At 53.6% G+C, this 12,546-nt stretch overlaps 3 protein-coding genes across 3 annotated transcripts; all 3 read right to left on the bottom strand.

Annotated features, from left to right (window-relative positions):
• Positions 1 to 853: 853 nt before the first annotated feature.
• CkaCkLH20_12207 (alpha-1, 3-mannosyltransferase CMT1) lies at positions 854 to 2,229 on the bottom strand (the record flags this gene model as incomplete). The annotated part of the gene is made up of 2 exons (XM_038894920.1): positions 854 to 2,037; positions 2,091 to 2,229. The coding sequence occupies 2 exons, from the start codon at positions 2,227 to 2,229 to the stop codon at positions 854 to 856; spliced, it is 1,323 nt and encodes a 440-aa protein (XP_038739821.1).
• A 3,342-nt stretch (positions 2,230 to 5,571) lies between these two features.
• On the bottom strand, positions 5,572 to 7,999 carry CkaCkLH20_12206 (ABC transporter; the record flags this gene model as incomplete). The annotated part of the gene is made up of 5 exons (XM_038894919.1): positions 5,572 to 7,132; positions 7,184 to 7,376; positions 7,424 to 7,639; positions 7,689 to 7,857; positions 7,910 to 7,999. The coding sequence occupies 5 exons, from the start codon at positions 7,997 to 7,999 to the stop codon at positions 5,572 to 5,574; spliced, it is 2,229 nt and encodes a 742-aa protein (XP_038739820.1).
• Positions 8,000 to 8,482: 483 nt separating this feature from the next.
• On the bottom strand, positions 8,483 to 9,676 carry CkaCkLH20_12205 (SET domain-containing protein 5; the record flags this gene model as incomplete). The annotated part of the gene is made up of 2 exons (XM_038894918.1): positions 8,483 to 9,360; positions 9,421 to 9,676. The coding sequence occupies 2 exons, from the start codon at positions 9,674 to 9,676 to the stop codon at positions 8,483 to 8,485; spliced, it is 1,134 nt and encodes a 377-aa protein (XP_038739819.1).
• Between the last annotated feature and the right edge of the window lie 2,870 nt (positions 9,677 to 12,546).

Genomic DNA, 12,546 nt, shown 5'->3' with positions numbered 1-12,546 from the left:
TTATATCCCTTGTAACTTGTTCTTTCTTCTGCATGTACATATCTGTACACACCATCCATAAACCTTAATTCCGGCCTGGAAAAAACAAATACACATCACGAACATTGCACACACACATAAGGTCTCACTGCTCTTCTCAATTGACTGTGATATATCGGAGGGTAATCTCGGAATGGCTGGTCATTTACAACCCCGCCGATGACCGATATTTGAACAAAGATCCCGGGCCCCAGGCTGGACTCCGGCGCTGGTGCGGAGTGATCGGAGGCCGCGAGGTCGGCGCCGTGGTTCCATGTGGGGCCGGACCCGGCGCCCCCGGGTTCGACGGTGGTCGTCGCACCGGCGCGCGCTTCTCTTAGTCTCTTCGAACCGAAGAGTGCCTCGCGGCGCCGTGGCACATCCAAAACAAACATCCGCTCCTCCTCCTGCCGCCTCCTCAGCCCGACCAGTTCGCATCGACGTCATCTCACCGTTCGGTCTGAAGTGTCGTGCCGCCCGATATTTGGAAAAGACTTCGTCCTTCGGCTTTCGGCGAGGGCAGCCGAGGATTGTCACGAGCTGCCCTGCTGGCCTGAATGTCGGCCCGCTTGTTTTAATGCCTTTACGCAGTCTTCGGATGAACGTGTCATGTCCCGTCAGTCCCCAAGAAACACATCACCGAGCCTTTTCGTCCAAATGTTTTGTTTTGAATCAGGAAAAATCAAATCTTTTATTAGCGCCTGCTTGTCCGGATGAAACAGCACAATTACAGAAACCGGGTATCATGATGCTCTACCACGCCGTCCGCACGAATTCTCCAAGGTTACCCTTTTAGGTCACCTTTCTAAAATACTTTGCCCCCTTCCATTCGCTTCTACAAGCCTTCGTTCCATGGCCGCCAGAACTGGTTGCGGAACGTCGGCATACACTTGACCATCTCAGGCGGCTCGACCTGCCAGGTGATGTTGGCGGTCTCGCCCATGTGCTCAATGGCAACCCACGTGCTCGCGAAACCCCTCTCTTCTTTAATCAGCCTTCCGTCTTTGACGTTGTACGCCAGACTGACGCTGGGCACGACAGCGATTTTGCCGTGGCCCAAGTTCCACAGGTCCTTGCACAGTAGCGTGGGCTCGCCGGTGTGGCACTCGCCCGGGTATGACCTCCTGAAGTCGAGCTTCTTGCTGAGGAATGGCTCGCCCGTCATTGCAACGCCCCCGTTCCAGCAAGCAAAGACCTGCAGAGGCTTGCGGCTGAGGTACCGGTCTTGGGAGTAGGGCTCGTTCCAGAACATGTTCGCAACGTCGCTCCACTGCTCGCCCTTTGGCGTTCGATCGGGAATGGGCAAGAAGGTGTCGCCGTTGATGCCGCGAGAGATCCAAGAATCGTAAAAAGATGGCTCGCCATTATGCGGCGCAAATCTCAGGAAATGGTAGTCCATGGCGCAGGTCATGTCGGCGCCTTGAGTTTGCTTCTGGTAGGCGAGTTCCAGGATGTCCTCCGTGCAGGCCGCAACGTCGTTCAGGAACACGATCGTGGCCTTTGGGTCGTACTTGTCAGCCTCCGCCATCATGGGCTCGAGGGCCAGGTTGCGCAGTTTGGCAAGCTTGCCGATGCGGTCGCCGCTGTGAGAGTCGATGTTGCTCGTCTGCAGGTGGTACGCTATGCCCATCTTGTCGAGGTGCGCCTTCAAGCGGTAGAGGGTCTCGTAAGTTCCGTCTGTGGAGATGCCTTCCACAATCGAGATCGCGCAGTTCTCGGGACCGATGATATTGACAGCTTCGAGAACGGCACCGATAAGCTGAGGAAGCAGGTCGATAACCTGGCGCAGATCGAGGGCGAAGAAGAAGTGACGCTTGTCGGTATTTTCGGTGGGCTTGAGAACGCCGTACCGCGTCACGTTTGGTGACGGGCAGTTGACGATGGGGTACCCTCCATTCTTGGGATCCAGAATAGCCTGGACGAATCGCCCCGCGTCGTCAGACTTATCTGGCATTCCCTCGGTGAGTGCTGGTTGGATCCAATTGGGTGATGACGCGTTCATCCAGCTGCCGCCATACTCTGTGTTTGACTTAGCATCTACAGCACAGGAATGTTATTTGCGGAAGACCTACGTTCTGGCGTCCATGGCGTGACGAAGTACTGGACTAGTGGCTGGTGGAAGAGGAGAAAGAAGCCTGTGATGAGGATGAAGACGACAATGGCGATGAAGGGCGTCTTCAGCCGTCGGGGATTATGAAAGTTGGCGAGCATCTCGAAGTTGTGCCGCCCGTCGTTCGAATATCTATACAAGTTCAGGAAAAGCTTCGTATGTACTTGGTCGAAGAGGAGTCGGAGGAGCTAACGCAAGCGGCGAAGATCGACCTTCTAGGAGCTAGGACGCTGAACAGAAGAAGAGGAAACGAGAAAGATGCAGCAGGAATGCAACGAGGTGGTCAACCAGCGTCGGTCATGCAGGGTTGTACTCTCGTGTGATGCAGCGAGGAAGAGAGGAGATGCCAAAGGATTCGAAGGACGTCGAAGGGTGAAGTCGAGGTGGGGATGGCAAGCTCATATCAGCTTGGGCCGGGGGACCCAGAAGATGGGAAAGCTCAGGCCTCGATCTTGCACCTGCGTGTTGGTTTGAGGCGCGAACTCCCGAGGTGCCCTGCAGGAAAGATGTTTGGCATAAGGTAGGACGAGGCAGGTGAGAGAAGAAGGGGGGCGAGGGAGAAGAAGCCAAAGCTCGATGGTTCTAGGAAAGTAAAAGAAGCCCCAGGTTTAAGGTGCAGAAGGTACTACAATAGCCGGGCACAAGGCACAAGCTGCGGCATGAACTGTGTGGTTCGAATGGCCAACCGGTGCTCTTCCCCAGGTAGGTGTTTTCGTACGATTGGACGTTTTGAAGACGGGACGGAGGCCGGGCGATGCGAGGCGCAGCAGCAACCAATGGATGGAGAAGGAGGGAATTGGGGGGAGGAGGAGGATGAGGAAAAGCGAGAGAAGAGGAAGAGAAGAGAAGAGAGTTTGAACTGCCCAGGATGTCAGGCTAGGCAAGCGTAAGGTCAAAAGGGTAAAGGCCAAAAAAAGGTCCAGATGTCTCAAGGTTTCCTCTCTAATGTAAGGTAGGCTTGCAGACGGTTGTGGCTGACTTTAGTTCGTTCACCTTAGCTGTCCGCGCACGGAAGAGTCCCGGCCGACGTCAGGAACGAAAGCAACTTAAAGCTTGGGGGGAAAGTGGAAAGTGGAAAGGGGTGGTGGACTCGAGAGAAAGACAGTAGAAACAGACTGTTTCTCTGCAGATTCAATTTGGGGGCGTTCTTCAAGGCACACAACTTCGAACGTCCACCACTTACCGACGCAAACCTTAGCACAGCTTTCTCCTGGCTAATCATTCTTTACGGATGCCTAGTCTCTACGGATACTAAGGTATTATTACAGCTGGCCTTACCCGTCAGGAGGGATGTGCACATCGCACTATGTAACCCTCGCCCAGATCTCCACGACCAGGGCAGAGCGGACCCAGTTCCGGACCGGCATGCAAATTGAATCATCACCTGCGAGTGTCCACATCGTGACTCCTGCGCCCACATATTCCAGTCGTTCTGCGAGTGGAATGCTGTCGTTGTTCGAAGGATTTCTAGGCAAACAAATGAGCGGCACTACGATTGAACAGCGCAACAAAAGCGCTCTGTTCTCCCCCGCCCGTACCGCCGCCGTGCGATATGCCTCGGGCGGAAACATGTGGGAGAAGCAGAGTTGAGATGAGAACCGGAATGCCTTACACACGGTTCTGTACACGGTGTCTTGGGTGCGGCAAGTTCCACGTTCTGTCAGGGAATGTTTCACCTTGTACATTACTTACTCGTAGGCAGGCACCAAATATATCAACACAACATAATAATACCAAGTCAACATTCAGCCTTGGTGTGAGCTTCTAGGGGCCGATCATGTCGTGGCTCAGTAGTAAGCCGTTGCAACCTCATTGCGTGGAGATGTGGACTAACACCATAATCATCGTGGCTGACAGACGAATGCATGTGCGGTTGCAACTCTTCTAGAGACTCAGCCTCCTCCGCACGCATCAGCGGCGACTAGCAAGCATGAGCACAGAAGTCTCAGACTCGCATGGTGCCGAAAATCAGAAGACACAACGAATAAATATTCGAAATAATATTGGTCAACCCAATTAAACATCGGATAGCAACGCCTCCCACACGGCCGGCCAAACGTAATTGTTTCTACGGGGCCCCTTTCCTTAAGGTACGGAGACCACCTCCGTCGCCGAGTCGCTCGCTCGCCCGATTCTGCTGACGACCAGGTTCTCAGTGGCCCGTTGAATCCTTGGGGAAAAAGCAAAGCCGGGCGACGGGGCGTCCTCGGCGATCCTTTCCTCGTCCCTTATTCATGGGAAATCCCACATACCGAACCAGAACAACATCACGGCCTCCGCAACAACTTACACCGCCTGGCCCTGCCGACGGCCGTTAACATCTATTCGTCGCCAAGGAACTCTGTTCCGTTATTTGACTTCGCCAAAAAAAAAAAAGTTCAGACCGTCCCCAAAATATCCCCCGACGAAAGCAAAATTGGAAAACGGACGTAACCTGTCGCCAAGTACGAATCCGCGGTGGGCATGTTCCCTGCATTCGAAATGTTCCCGACTTTTCAATGCTACCCGACCCACGCTTCCCTACCGACCGGGCACGCGGCAACGTCCCAGCCACAGGCCGTGACGACGATCACTCTCAACCAACACGGTAGGTTTTTTGGTTACTTTCCTCGCCCAAATTTGTTCGACATGTCCCTTGTCCCTTGTTCTTCAGCCCGGCTTGAGTTACGCTTCAACTTTCTGTCACACATTCCGCACAACAAGAGGGCTTGGCAAAGCGACATCGAGGAATGTCGACTCGACTCGACATGCGTCGCCCCGGGCAAGGGATGAATAAGAGACGAGGTGACGTCTGTCAGATGATCGGTGCCATTCCGTCGTCCCGATAAGGCTCCCCGGGCGGCAGTTCGCTCGGCGACAGCAAATCTAATCCCCGATAGGTCCCCGTCCCTAGTTGTGCACGGATAGACGAAAAGAAATAAAGAAGGCCCAAAAGTCCCCTTTCGTGCATCCGCCAAGCCCGCGACCGCGAACACTAAAACTACAAATATTGACCTGCGATGCTACCAAAGCAAAGGCTGTTGATCTTTGCACGTTTTTGTTTCGAGATGTACGTCAGCCATCAATTCTGTTAGAGTCTTGCAAAGTTCCAACACCCACGGGCCCAGATTCGTTGGCAAAGAGGAAAAGCCGGGAGAATCATGCGATGCGGAGGGGGGAAACAGAACTGAGAACGGAGCCCTTGACGCGCGGACACCGGGGATCCCTCCCCCCTGACTAGCAGCGCCATCCCGCATCGAGTGAAGTTCCTCAATCGGGCAACTCAAATTCGAAAGAATTCGTCTGCCTGGAATACGGGTCCTACGATACTACGGATACTCTGTATCATGTTCGGCCTCAGCATGCAGAATTCACGAAAATTCGGCCGACGCGACGAACCATTCCATAGTCGGCGAGCCGCATGACGAGACTTGACTGTGTTCAGACGGTGTAATCTGCTTTTTCTATGAGTTCAGGAGCTTCGTGACCTTCTTCGCGACCCCGTCCTCGAAGCCGCTCACGCCGCCCTCCAGGATCGTCAGTTTTCCGGCCCTCAGCCTGTACACCGCTCGTCTCCCGGAAAAGGCACCGTCCTCGTCCTCATCTTCTGTATCCTCCCCGTCTTCTGTCGAACCTTCTACAGCACCCCGCATGAACCATCGGTCGTGGCTGACGAGGATAACAGCCCCATCCCAGTCTCTCAGCGACTCGCGCAGGGCCGTGACCGTCTCATAGTCGAGATGAGTAGTCACTTCGTCGAGAATGAGGCAATGAGGTCTTCGCCAGAGTATCCGAGCAAGCTCGCATCGCACGAGCTGGCCGCCGGATAGCTTCGCGATTGGTATGTCGGAAGCAACTCGGCCGGGCAACCCCAGACTGCCGAGTATGCCTCGAAGTTGTCCCTCATCCAGCTCCGCGTCGACTTCTTTTGTCAGCAGGGACAAAGCCGTCAGTGAGAGGTCTTTTCGGCCCATCTTCTGCAGTTCCTCGACAGCATGTTGGGAGTAATAACCCAGTTTCAATCTCGGGTGCGTCGTTACGTTCCCTGACGAAGGCTTGGTCTCATCGACAAGGAGCTTCACCAGAGTCGACTTGCCGGCGCCGTTCAACCCCAGAATACCAATCTTATCACCCATGTGTACCGACAGGTTGACATCCTGCAACACGGGCGATGCCGGCGTCTTGCCCTTCGTCTTGTTCGGATAACGAAACGTCACATTCTCCATCGATATTAGCGGTCCGGGAAACCGAAGCTCGGGCGGCTCGGGTAAGTCGATGAACACCGGACGCTCATCCTGCGGAACATCGATATCGGCGCGGCTGGTCAAGTGATAACCCTCGAGGTCTCGGTTTAGCTTGAACCTGCCGCCCTTGGCGCTGACCTGGAGACCCCAACGTTCATCCAGCTTCTTTTGGCGGGATTTGGCTTGGCGAAGCTTGTTCTGGTCGTCATTGGCTTTCCCCGCCTTGATGTTGTTGGTGATGCTCTGTTGAATATGTGATTTTTGCCTGTCTTGAGCATCCTTCATCTTGGTCAACCACAGCTTGCGCTCAGACTGTGAGGCCTCATATGTCGGGAGATCACCGTGGAAATAGGTCAGCCCCTTATCCTTGAGAATCAGTAGATCGGTGCAAAGAGTGACGAAATCTCTGTCGTGGGAAACGAGAATGAGGGTCGGGGAAGTCTCTTCGTCTTGAAGCGACTCGAGGTAGCGCTGTAGCCATATGATTCCCAAAAGATCGAGGAAGTTGGTTGGTTCGTCCAGGATGAGGATGTCGGTTTCTTGAAGCAATGATATGGACAAGGCAGTGCGCATCCTCCATCCACCGGACAGACCCGAAACCGGCTTCGACATGTACGCCTCTGAAAAGCCGAGACCGGTCAGAATTCTCTTAGCTCTAGACTCTATCTCTGCAACTTTGGATGGTTCGACCTGCAGTTGTAAGTCTGCGAGCATGTCGAGCGCCTCTTGGGTTTCATTTTTGAGAGTTTCGGCTGAGATCTCGTCTTGGGGTTGCTCGACCCTAAGTTGTGGTCAATACAATCTTTGGTGATGAGTTGAGCGTTTCGCTTACAGCGATTGTGAGGCGGCGACAGTCTTCTCAAACGCCTTCAACGCCTTTCGTGCTGCCAGGCCCCGGTCACCGCTCCGCAACCTCGCATTCTTATCAGACTGAAAGAGAAGCTTCTGATTCCTCTCGTGACGAAGAACACGTATTGCCCGCACAGGCCCGTATGGATCGTTACTGTTGATTCCTTCAGACAAAGCTGGAGAACGTTAGCGTGGCTTACTGGGTGAACGTACTCCGGCATACCTCTAATGTCCTGCTCAACGTCTGACCGAGCCGTAGCCTGTTCAATGACATGCTCCAGTACAATTCGGTCCTGGAATGCCTGATCCACTGCGGCTGAGGTATCTCGAGGCGGAGTATCTGTGTCGGAGGCACTGGCATCCGTCTGCTGCAGTATGGATATACGACATTCCTCGGGAATGCCAGGAATCAGCTTCTCGGCGACGGCCTTGAGCAGTGCTGATCTGGCGTCAGCCCTGTCTCGAGACATCTTCGGTGTTCTGCTTACTTGATTTTCCTGACCCATTCCGACCGACCAGCGCGTATCTCTGACCGGCCTTCAGATGAAGCTTGGCGTCTACGAGGATTTCCGTCCCCTCACTCCTAGCCTTGGCCTTTCCTTTCACACCAGGCTTGCTGCCCGAAGTGACGGTAATGTGCAGGCCATCTATGTCCAACTGGGCGCTGGGTTAGCTGGTATCATCTTGATATGAGCGGACTTTGTAGCACCTCTCGGCGATCCGCATTTTGGATGTTGAAGCGTGTCTGTTTGCTGGTGCAGAGGATCGTAGCTACCGATTCGGATGCTATCGACGTCATCGCAGCGGTGGCAGGAGGGAACTGAACAACGTGAATCAATTGACAAATTGACGAATGACTTCAGAAGTGGCTGTCGCGCGAAGGATCACGTCCAAGATGCTTCAAAACTCGGGATGGTGCGGGGGAATCTTTTTGTATTTATTAGGTGAATTGCGGCTGCATATCGCCGCATGCTGCTTTCCATTCCTTAGTCCTTCAAGGAAGAAGCAAACAGCAGTTTCGAACGCCAAATCTGTCGCGTCGCACATCTGCTGCTGCAAGTACGCCCTGATGGTACGTACTCATCTTGCATGTTGTGGCTGCGATGTCGAGTCGACTTTTGGTCTCTGACCTCCGCACCGGGTGAGTCACACCGATGAAGTGCTCCGTTCCCGACCGTCTGCCCTCCGTCTCGGCGGTGTCACGGCTGCCGGAGTGACTCAAGTCCTCCACCACTCGACATGCTTTTCCTACTGTTGCGGGTAAATCCCAAGCAAGGGCCTTTCAAAACAAAGGAAGTGAGTCCAGGAATTCCCTCGTTTGCTTGGCGTAGACCGACTCGGCGTCGGCAATCTCATGAACTTTCAACTCCTTCTTCGCCCACTTCCTCGCCGCCCCGTACTTCCCCGCCCGCGACGCAGAATACGCCGCATACTTGTACGCCTTGCTGAGGTAGTCGACCAGCCCGACCTCCTCAACAAGCTTCACCAACTTCTCCGCGAGGGGCAACACGTCGCCCCCGAACTCATCCCTCCCGAGCTCCTGCTCCACCAACCCCGTCAACCTCTTCATCTCAACCCTCTTTAGGTCCTCAGCAGCCCCCTCCCCTCCGTCCCTCGCCGCGCACGACTGACAGTCGCACGTGAACCCCCACTGCGCGAGCCTCGCCCTCCTCGCCTCCGTCGTCTCCGTGAGCGGCGCATACGTGGCCGTCACCTCCTCACCGGCCGCGATGTCCCGCCCGGCCCAGATCACCCTCCTCCCGCCGACCGACACGCTCGCGGCGTTGGGCCGGCACGCGTGGTTCAGCTTCGCGATCCGCGGGAAGATCCCGATCGTCCCGCCCGCCATCGTGAACCCGTTCGTCCGGAAGATGAGCGCCTCACGGCTGAACTTGGCGTCGTCCGCGTCCCGGTTCTCCGGGCACGAAAGGTACGCCGCCCGCGCCGTCGCGTTGAGGCGCTCGAAGGCCTCGTCGACGGCCGTGGCGATCGTGTCGAACGCGAACCCCTGCCCGCTGACTAGACTGCCGGGGTCGACGGTGAAGAGCGGCGTCTCGTCGATGATGATGGTGTGCTTGGGGATCTTGCGCCGCGCGAAGACGCCTAGGCCTTTGCCCGGCGACGGCCGTACTTCCCATATCCCATCTTCTGATTTGAGATCTGTGAGACATAGTCAGTGATTGAGCTCCGTCTGAAGTGGACTTGAATGGTCGTGCGCACTTGTTCCGTAGCGGACGCGAACTTCCTCGGAATCGCCCAGCCCGTCTGGTATGCTCCCATCCGCGAGAGGGAAGTCACTCGTGTCCAGTAGCCCCAGATGGCCCTTCTCGCCGTCATGATGTCGACATGAATCCGAGTCGCATATACGATCGCGAACCTGCGCGTCACCGCTGCTGCTGCCGTCGTAGCCGAGTACCGCGGGGGGATGCTGCGATGCGGCGAGACAAAGCCACATCAACACTTGAGACGATCTCATAATTTCTTGGTTTGGTTTCTCCCGCGTATGTCCGTGGTTCAGACGAAAACTCTCATTGCTTCTTCTTTGGCTGAGGTTGTCTCAAATGGTGTGTCTCCGCGGGGAAATATTGGGAAATAGGTATTTCCAGCCATCGCGCGCCGTGCCGTGCAGGCTCGAGAATGTCTGACAAACACCACACAAAGAAAGTATGGCTGGCTGGCTAGACCGGCTAGCCGGGGGCCGGTCGAAACGGATCTGCTGTCACAGGATCGTGTCAACGCGCCGTGGCGTTCCCCACGCGACAGGCATCTTGAGGGTTGAAGGCCTCTCGGACTGAAACAAGTCAGAACAGATCTCCTTTCCTTTGCAAGGTAAAATGCGATAAAAGTGAGGTGACTGCTCTTCAAATTTCATCCTTCGCGAAGATTTTCGGTGCGGTGATCGACACTAATTCAGGTCGTATTCTACCCCAATTCTCCTAAGGGGCAGTCGATGATTTGGGGTTTCAGGGGCTTTTTGTTTCGAGTTGGCTTGGTTCTCGCCTAGCCTGTCATCGAAGCCCCTTTGCAAACAAGCGTTCCTTGGAATTTCCGCGCCATTGTGCCGGTAAAAAACCAAAGCCAGATAAGTCCAAACTACGCGCTGTTGCTAAGTCTCTATATCGTGGTAGTAGTCAGCGCAGTCACATTGACAGCAGTGAATTGAGTAGGAGTCCAAAGCGAATGTACTCAGCATTGGCGTAGATAAAGGACTAAGAGAAAACACTGCATGGGTTTCAGGATTCAATTTTCTGACGATGTCCGTTGCACTGCTCCAAATCATCCTTCTACTTCCGCCGGCCTCATTCTCCGGGATCCCGGGGACATTCGGCGGGCGACCCGGACCCGGGTCCGTAGCAGGCCCCGCTTTCTGCCGGGCCTCGGCCGCACACGCCGTTCTCCGTCCTCGTCCGCGATTCTTGCATTATTGTGCGCATTAACCTGCGCTGCTTTTCGCCGCTGATTTATTTCGGATGTGTCTTTATTTCTTTATCTACATCCCCCAGGAGCCAAGTGGGCATGTCGCCGTCGTTAATTCTTTAGTTTATTGCTCCAAAATATGTCTTCTTCCAAATGGGAAAGTCTGATACTGGGGTTTGGTGATGTAATTATTTTGGCATTCGTGAATATGAGTTACTTGCTTGAAATGGAAATTGCAATGGTCTCAGCACCGTGGCAGCCCTCGGGGACGCCGTCACTGGACTGTGATTTTAGCGGTTTAACAGGTTAAATCATAAGACGAGGGGGCATAGATGGCGATCACACGTAAGCTGAACTCAGGAATGCGAACGCTGCAGTAGTGAAATTTGATCCATCTTTGAGAGCAAGTCGTTATAAGTGCGAGCTTCTAGTGTGAGGTAACTACCTGATATTCTATAAGACGGCTTTCTGTACGTCTACCGACTACTTCAACGACCTTCGCGGAAACCCTACCAAATAAGACCCAAAACTCCACAACAACACATGCCTCGAGACAAAATAGTCACAATTCGAGCTCAACTTTACCTCGAAACATATCCTGTCGAATACTTCACCTGGGGGTTGTCACAAGTCGGAATTTGAAGGATATAGCAGCCGGATTATCGCTCGTTAGCAGCAACGCAGACAGTCTTGATAGCGTATCGCTGAAATGGAAACACTTGCAGATCTCCTAGTCAAAGAGTACGAGCTGCACGCCCTGCATAAACAGACCTGCTCCGTGAGGACTGTCTCCGCCGCTAGGCCTCCCATAGCTTCATCCTGGGTTTAAGAACGCCTGTAAGATCGAGAGCTCTTGACGAAGACTACTTTCAACAGGTGGATGAGGCATATGGGACTACGGCCATCCGGGAAAGAAGAAACGTATTGAGAACGTATTGGGATATACTGAGCAATGAATATTTCTTGTACGGACTTGTCTAGTAGTAAGACGTAGAGGCTCGCTAGAAAGGTGAGGGATTACGTGAACGTGACCAAGCCCTCATGGTTCGCCCACGTCCTGGAGAGATGGGTCAGCCTCCAGTGCAGCTCTTGTCTATGAGAAGATCCAATAGCACCTATCAGACACTCACATTGATCCAGAAGACCGAAGCACGAATCGAGAACAGTATGTCAATTGAGATGGAGCAGAAGGTTGAGGAAGAGAATATCCTCACTCGACATGGTTTGGCTGCCTCTGAGGAGCTTACTACAAACCCATCACCGGCTTCTTGAAACTTCGTTGCAGTAAATTCCATCGAAATGCTCGCGAGTTTTCTGTTTCATCGTGAGAAAACACCCCGAGAAATCAAAGTCGCTTTCGCGATAATAAGTTCTCGTTGCGACGTTCGAAATCACAAGCAGTTATCTTCGAGCCGAGACCGTCCATCCTTGACTAGTAGAGTGCGCTCTTTTGCATTCGGTTTCGCATATAATTGAGTCTTCATGTTGCTATTGAGTAAGTCGTCGTGTGAATCAGTCATGGGTCATTTGAAGAGAGTTTTCTCAATATCATCACGGCAGCTAGTCAGTGACTACTCAAAGTTGTCACAAGTGTTAGTCAGTAACCACTCCCAGGTTTTCACGTTCCGTCGTTATGGACACTTTCTATGTTGTTTGAGGTCAAAAGGTTCCAAAGCTGTTGAGAAAAAGCCCAGGCCACCGGAGATGAAAGCCGTTGTCAATCAACGCCCGCATCCTCGATCGTGATTCTGATCATCAATTCAGTATTCATTTCAAGTTACTCGACTTTGCTCCAGTAAATACATATATGAGCCACTGCTTAATAGTTATAAAAACCAAGAATAGCAAATCGCAGTTGAGTCGGTTCTTGCCCCTAAAATGTCATCGCACGCTTTCAAAGATCAATCGGCCCCACCGGCGGACCGGGCC

Source organism: Colletotrichum karsti (assembly GCF_011947395.1).
Source record: "Colletotrichum karsti strain CkLH20 chromosome Unknown Scaffold55, whole genome shotgun sequence".
NCBI lineage: Eukaryota > Fungi > Ascomycota > Sordariomycetes > Glomerellales > Glomerellaceae > Colletotrichum > Colletotrichum karsti.
The sequence above is the reverse complement of the archived record's forward strand: the minus strand, read 5'-3'. Positions and strand labels throughout refer to the sequence as shown.